At 45.3% G+C, this 7064-nt stretch overlaps 1 protein-coding gene across 1 annotated transcript; it reads left to right on the top strand.

Annotated features, from left to right (window-relative positions):
- The first annotated feature begins 2073 nt into the window (after nt 1-2073).
- Nucleotides 2074-6737, top strand: LOC121861833 (dipeptidase 1-like). The gene is made up of 3 exons (XM_042359732.1): nt 2074-2127; nt 3174-3312; nt 5783-6737. Coding segments are annotated over exons 1-3 (258 nt in total). The 5' UTR covers nt 2074-2125; the 3' UTR covers nt 5900-6737.
- Nucleotides 6738-7064: the final 327 nt, after the last annotated feature.

Genomic DNA, 7064 nt, shown 5'->3' with positions numbered 1-7064 from the left:
AACCTGCTCCTGGTTCAGCCACACCTCCACCATCCATCCAGCTTAACGGCACTACCCTCTCTAATGTTGCCCACTTTTAGTATCTCGGCTCCCACCTGACAATCACCGCGGACATCGATGAAGAGATTCAACGTCGGATCAGATGTGCACCTCAAGCCTTTGGCAGACTCCGTACCCGCGTCTTCAGCTGTAGGGAGCTGAAATTATCTCCAAAGTTACACGTATATCGAGCAGTGGTCCTCCCCACCCTGCTATATGGCAGCGAGACATGGGTCACATACAGGAGGCACCTCGAGGCACTTGAAGACTTTCACCAACGTAGTCTACGTTCCATCCTCCGAGTTAGCTGGGAAGACAAGAGAACAGATGCCAGTATTCTCGCTGACACCAACTGTAGGAGCATCGAGGCAACTGAAGAGGTATAAGGATAGTCTTAAGACAAACCTGAAAAGGTGCCAAATGGACCCCCTCACCTGGGAGACGATTACTCCACACCGTAACGCTTGGAGGAGCACCACACGAGAAGGTGTCAATACTTTCCAGTTAGCCTGACTGTAAACCAAGGCAGACATATGCCAACGCCGGAAAGACGCTGCCACCGCTCCTCCCGCACTAGATGTAGCCCCCCACACGTGCACCATCAGTGGACGACTCTGCCGGTCCCGTATCGGCCTCTTTAGTCACCTCAGAACTCACCAACCTACAGTAGGTGACATCCTTAATAACTCATATCATTGTATCATAGCTGGATGATCGTTATACTTGACAGTAAAGTAGTAGTGTGTGTGTGTGTGTGTGTGTGTGTGTGTGTGTGTGTGTGTGTGTGTGTGTGTGTGGTGTGTGTGTGTGTGTGTGGTGTGTGTCGTTAATCAACTCTCACACGTTCTTTTACCATTAACTAATCATTACACACCTGTTCACTAATTATTACACACCTGTTCACTAATCATTACACACCTTTCTTATTTAATTATTATTCTTATCTTTTATTAATAATTATAATTGGTCTTTCGCTCTAAGGGAATCAGTAGTTTAGTTATCTAATCCGTCTTTATGATTGGTTATATTATCACGAAGCCAGCCTCTTCTCTCCTCTGATTGGTCCATACATTACATTAATTCTCCCAATCTCCAACATGATTGGTCAGATTATCACTGTACTCCCCCCTTCTCTCTCCTGTGATTGGTCGATATTAGACAATTCCCCTCATCTCCAGCGTGATTGGTCTAATGACACTAACCCTGCTTCCTCTCTCCTGTGATTGGTCAATTTCCCTCATCTTGAACATGATTGGCTAGATTATCACACAGACCCCGCCTACTCTCCTATGATTAGTCGATATAATGCACCCTTTCCTCATCTCGACTGTAATTGGTTAGATTATCACATTAAACCCGCCTCCTCTCTCCTATGATTGGCCAGGCGGCTAACGATGGAGTGGTTATGATCAGCTTCTACAACTTCTTCCTCACCTGTAGCAAGGAGGCAGCCATCAGTGACGTCATAGGTGAGTTAAGAGATAAGTGTGACGTCATAAGTGAGTTAAGAGAGATGTGTGACGTCATAGGCAAGCCAGGGGAAAAGTGTGACGTCATAAGTGAGTTAAGAGAAATGTGTGACGTCATAGGCGATTCAGGGGGAAAAGTGTGACGTCATAAGTGAGTCAGGGGATAGGTGGGCGTAGGGATGACGTCACAGGCGGACCAGAAGGAAGGTGTGTGGGTGGGAGAAAGTCATTAGAAAGTGACGTGAGTGAAAGGAGAGAGAGAGAGAGAGAGAGAGAGAGAGAGAGAGAGAGAGAGAGAGAGAGAGATTAAACAGAAAGATAGACAAATAAAAGAGTTTGACAGACAGAGAGACAGACAGACTAACTCTCTCTCTCTCTCTCCCCTTAACAGACAGAGACAGACAGACAGAGACAGACAGAGAGACAGATCTACCCCTCTCTTCCCTTAACAGACAGAGACAGACAGACAGACCAACTCCCCTCCCCTTAACAGACAGACAGACAGAGAGACAGACTAACTCCCTCTCTCCTTAACAGAACACATCATCAACCACGTCAGGAAGGTGGCAGGCGTCAACCAACTACTTAGGAATTGGTGAGATTTCGACGGTATAAACATGTAAGTATAGGAACACGTTTATATACAGGTGTTATCTTCTACCTCTGTTATATCTTGTACCCGTTATATTACTCCCGTTATTAATTCCATGTTATTTCACCTTTGTCATACACTTGTTATCCTGAGGCTGTTATCTATACCCGTTATCTTATACCTACACATACACCTGTTATTACTTACCTGTTATCCCACACCTGTTATCATATTAATCTGTTATCATGTAGACAAAAACAATAATTTATAATAATATTTTCTTACGTTATCTACAGCCGAAGACACAACATTAATAACTGTTTTGGACACATTCTCTCTCTCTCTCTCTCTCTCTCTCTCTCTCTCTCTCTCTCTCTCTCTCTCTCTCTCTCTCTCTCTCCTCAGGTAAACACAAAATGAATAAGATTTCCAATTTTAGAATCTGTTGTAACACACCTGTACCTGTCGTGAGTGTTGACGTTAATTACTTTACCTGGATGTGACGTGCAGGTGAGCGGTGCTGTGTGTGGGGGGGGAAGGGGGTTGGTGTGTGGGTGGTGGTTGGTGTGTGGGTTAGTGTGGGGGTTGGTGTGGGGGTTGGTGTGTGTGTGTGTGTATGTCATGTTGCTTACTTACATCAACCCTCCTCCCTCCCCTTCTCTCCTCCCCAGGTGATTAAGAGGAGACTTGGGGTGTATATACAACTCCCCAATCCCACACTAGAGAACTGGGGTGCATCTAATACTCCCCATCGTCAATATAAACACCCCCATAATCTGTCTCCCCTCTCCCCTAGGTTAACGGTGGGGCTAGACCTCCCCATTGCTTCTCTAAACACCCCATAATCTGTCTCCCCTCTCCCCTAGGGTTAACGGTGGGCTAGACCTCCCATTACTTGGGAACACCCCATAATCTGTCTCCCCTCTCCCCTAGGTTAACGGTGGGGCTAGACCTCCCCATTACTTCTCTAAACACCCCATAATCTGTCTCCCCTCTCCCCCAGGTTACCGGTGGGGCTAGACCTCCCCATTGCTTCTCTAAACACCCCATAATATGTCTCCCCTCTCCCCCAGGTTACCGGTGGGGCTGGGAGATGTGTCTGGTTACCCACGGTTGTTCGCGGAGCTTCTCTCTGACCCTACGTGGACGGTGGCCGACCTCAAGAAGCTGGCAGGACTCAACCTTCTAAGGGTGATGAGAAAGGTGGAGAAGGTAAGGCCGTCTTGCTATCTCTCTATCTCTCTCTCTATCTCACTGTCTATCTCTCTCTCTCTCTCTCTGTATCTCTCTCTCTCTCTCTCCATTCTCCTTTTTATAACGCATCACAATAAATACAATATACTTTAGCAAGAGTTTCGTCTCTTTTTAAGAATATAAAGTTATTGTTGTATTCAGCTCCCAGATGGCAGCACTAAACGACTTTCTTCCCGCCGTGCCTTTGTCCCTCCTTTCTTCTTATTTTCTTCTGTATCCTTCTTTCCTTCCTTCCTTCCTTACTCTCCCTTCCTTCCTCCGCCCCCCTTCCTTCCTCCCGCTTCCCTCTCTTCCTCCCGCCCCCTCTCCTTCCTCCCGCCCCCCTTCCTTCCTTACTCTCCCTTCCTTCCTCCGCCCCCCTTCCTTCCTCCCGCTTCCCTCTCTTCCTTACTCCCTTCCTCCTTCCCTCCTTACCTTCCTGTCAGCTTAAAAGGAATAAACCCAACAGCTTTAAGGAGGAGTTTCAGTTCAACAGATAGCGCTGGTGGACATTCTCTCTCTCTCTCTCTCTCTGTCTCTCTCTCTCTCTCTTTCTCTCTCTCTCTCTCTCTCTCTCGTTTTCCAAGAAGCTTAACCCGCGTAACAATAACATAACACCTTAATGCGTGAGTTTCCCGTCTTGATTACATTGTTGTCCCATCTGTTCAAGAGATGGCGCTGGTCAACAAAAACAACTCCTCTTCCCCCCTCCTTTATTATCTCCCTTTCTCCCTCTCCCTCCTTTATTTTCTTCCTCCCTCTCTCCCTCTTTTCTTCTCTTCCTCCCTCTCTCCCTCCTTTATTCTCTTCCTCTCTCTCCTCTCCCATCCTCACAAGCTAAAGTATCACGTTATTATTGCCTCCGCTCCCTAGATGGCGCTAGTAAACGACATACTCGTCTCCCTTATCTCTCTCTCTCTCTCGTGTCCCTTATCTCTCTCTCTCTCTCTCTCTCTCTCTCTAAAAGGGCCGACGCTGGTCTCCCCTTTGTGTCATTTAAAGGGGTCATTAGCTCAGGTCATTGGTAGGTCAGGTCAGGTCAGGTCAGGTCCTTTTGTGTGGTGTTTACGAGGAGATTAATGATGAGTTAGTGAGTTATTGTTCTGTCTCCTGGGTGCTTGTGTGTCTTCTTTCTCTTCTTCTCTCTTCTCTTCTTCTTTCTTTTCTTCTTTCTTCTCTCTTCTCCTCCTCCTCCTCCTAACAACAATCTCTTTACTCGGCATATAAGAGACAGGAGTATAAGGAGCAGGCAGTCCTCAATATCCTCCCTCACGTCTCCAAAACCTCACCTCAGGGCTAACCGGGTGTTGAGAGAGAGACTGAGAATTCTCTCTCGTTAATTAAGGGAGAAAATGATGGAATTCTCTCTCTTTAATTAAGGGAGAAATTGATGGAATTATCTCTTTAAGGGAGAATTAGGAGAATTTTTATTATATTTTATTTAAGTTGGGATTTATGACAGACAGACAGACAGACAGACAGACAACAGACAGTAACTAAGATAACAAGATAACTCCCCCACAATTCCCTCCTTTCTCCCTCATTCCTCCTTTTCTCCCTACACACCCTCCTCCCCCATAACAAGGTATGCTAACTACCCCTCATATAATGGCTCCCTTAGATAAACGCCTTAACAGCCCAATTCACCTCCACCTGTACACAATGGGAGAATCTCAGCCAATGGGAAGCGAGATGATGGGAGAGATTCAGCCAATAGGAATCGAGGTACCATCTCTCCTCTGAACGGCTCTGATAAGACTCGGAATTGCTCGTTCTAATCTCCAGTTGAAATACATTGAGTGAACGTAACTGGCAGGTCACGGATCGTAATTGGGGTGTTTGAGAACGTAATTGGGGTGTTTGAGAACGTAATTGGGGGTTTGAGAACGTAATTGGGGTGTTTGAGAACGTAATTGGGGGTTTGAGAACGTATTTGGGGTGTTTGAGAACGTAATTGGGGTGTTTGAGAACGTAATTGGGGGTTTGAGAACGTAATTGGGGGTTTGAAACGTAATTGGGGGTTTGAAACGTAATTGGGGTGTTTGAGAACGTATCAAGTGTTTGAGAACGTAATTGGGTGTTTGAGAACGCAATTGGGGCCTCAATACACCCACCTTAGGGGTTACAGCACACACATTGCCCAATCTCCACCCCCAACCAATCCCCAACCCACCCCCCAACCCAACCTCCCCCAACCCACCCCCAACCCACCCCGTCTCCAGTTCAGGGTACACAAGTATCTAGATTGTCTGTAAATTGAGTTGTAACTTGGTTTACGCCTCAACCAGGGCTCAGGTGGGTAGGCCATGGCCCTCTCCTCCCACTTAAGTCGAGAGCGAGACGTCGAGGCCAACCCACAGAGAGAGAGAGAGAGCTAGATAAAGAGTGAGAAACAGAGATAAAGAGAGAGACAGAGAGATAGAGACATTAATACCATATCCTTCTACAGGTGGGTGTTGACCTTCGGCAGCAGAGGGTGAAGCCGCAGGAGGAAGAGATTGCTCGCTCACCTGAAGACGACGGCTGCTTCTACCGCTTCACCAGACAGGCTGACCATACGGAGTGATTGGCCTCTGGACCTCTACAAGTAATGGCCTCTATATGTGATGAACTCTGGCCTCTTGACCTCTATTAAGTGATGGTCTCTATAAGTGATGACCTCTGGCCTCTTGACCTCTACAAGTAATGACCTCTGGCCCCTTGACCTCTATAAGTAATGACCTCTGGCCTATTGACCTCTATAAATGATGATCTCTGAACTCTTGACCTCTATAGGTGATGACCTCTGACCTCTTGACTTCTATAAGTGATGACTTATAGAAGTGATGACCTCTATAAGATGACCACTGGCCTCTTGACCTCTATAAGTGATAACCTCTGACCTCTTTACCTCTATAACTAATAACCTCTTGACCTCTATAAGTAATGACCTCCTGACTTCTGACATCTTGACCTTTCGACCTCTATAACTGATAACCTCTTGACCTCTATAACTGATAACCTCTTGACCTCTATAACTGATGACCTCCTAACCTCATGACCTCTCGACCTCTAGAACACGACACAACGAGATCAATACAGGTCACTGGTCCGTCTAGGAGGAAGAAAGGAAGGACTTGGATAAACAGAGGAAATAGAGAGAGAGGCCGATAACGATAAGAGAATGAAGGAAATAAAGAAGAGAATGAAGGAGACGAAGAAAGAATGAAAGGAAATGAAGAGATTGAAGGAGAAGAAAGAAGAAGAGAAGGAAACGAAGTCGAGAAAGAAGCAGAAAGAAAGAAAAAAGAGACATAGAAAATTGAAAATAATATGTATTGGAATTTAATGAATGAAAATGAAATTATAAGAGAGAGAAGAGAAGAAGATTAAAGAAAATGATAGAAATTGATAAGGAAAAGTGAGAGAGAGAGAGAGAGAGAGAGAGAGAGAGAGAGAGAGAGGAATTGAATGGAATGGAAAAAACGAAAGAAGAAAATGAACAAACACGTAAAAACTGATAGAAAAACTGAATAAAAATGAAAAAAAAATGAAAAAAATTAAAGAAAATAAGTGATTAAAATGATCGAAGACTTTAATAAACTCTAAAGATAATTAAATAAAACAATAAACTTCAGAAATATCCAGAAAAAACAAATGTTAAATCCGTGTTAAGTAGCAGTGGGGTTTTTTAATCTGCGTTAATACGGATTGATGGGGCGGTCACGTCGAGCCACCAAACTCAGCATACA

The sequence above is a fragment of the Homarus americanus genome, unplaced genomic scaffold (assembly GCF_018991925.1).
Source record: "Homarus americanus isolate GMGI-L3 unplaced genomic scaffold, GMGI_Hamer_2.0 scaffold27763, whole genome shotgun sequence".
Lineage (NCBI taxonomy): Eukaryota > Metazoa > Arthropoda > Malacostraca > Decapoda > Nephropidae > Homarus > Homarus americanus.
Note: the sequence above shows the minus strand (reverse complement) of the source record. Positions and strands in the feature narration are given on the sequence as shown.

What these genes read in the sequence shown, in the direction of transcription:
- LOC121861833 (XM_042359732.1), top strand. An exon ending in TGATGAGAAAGGTGGAGAAG is followed by an intron (nt 3,313 to 5,782) that starts GTAAGGCCGTCT and finishes ATCCTTCTACAG; the next exon opens with GTGGGTGTTGACCTTCGGCA.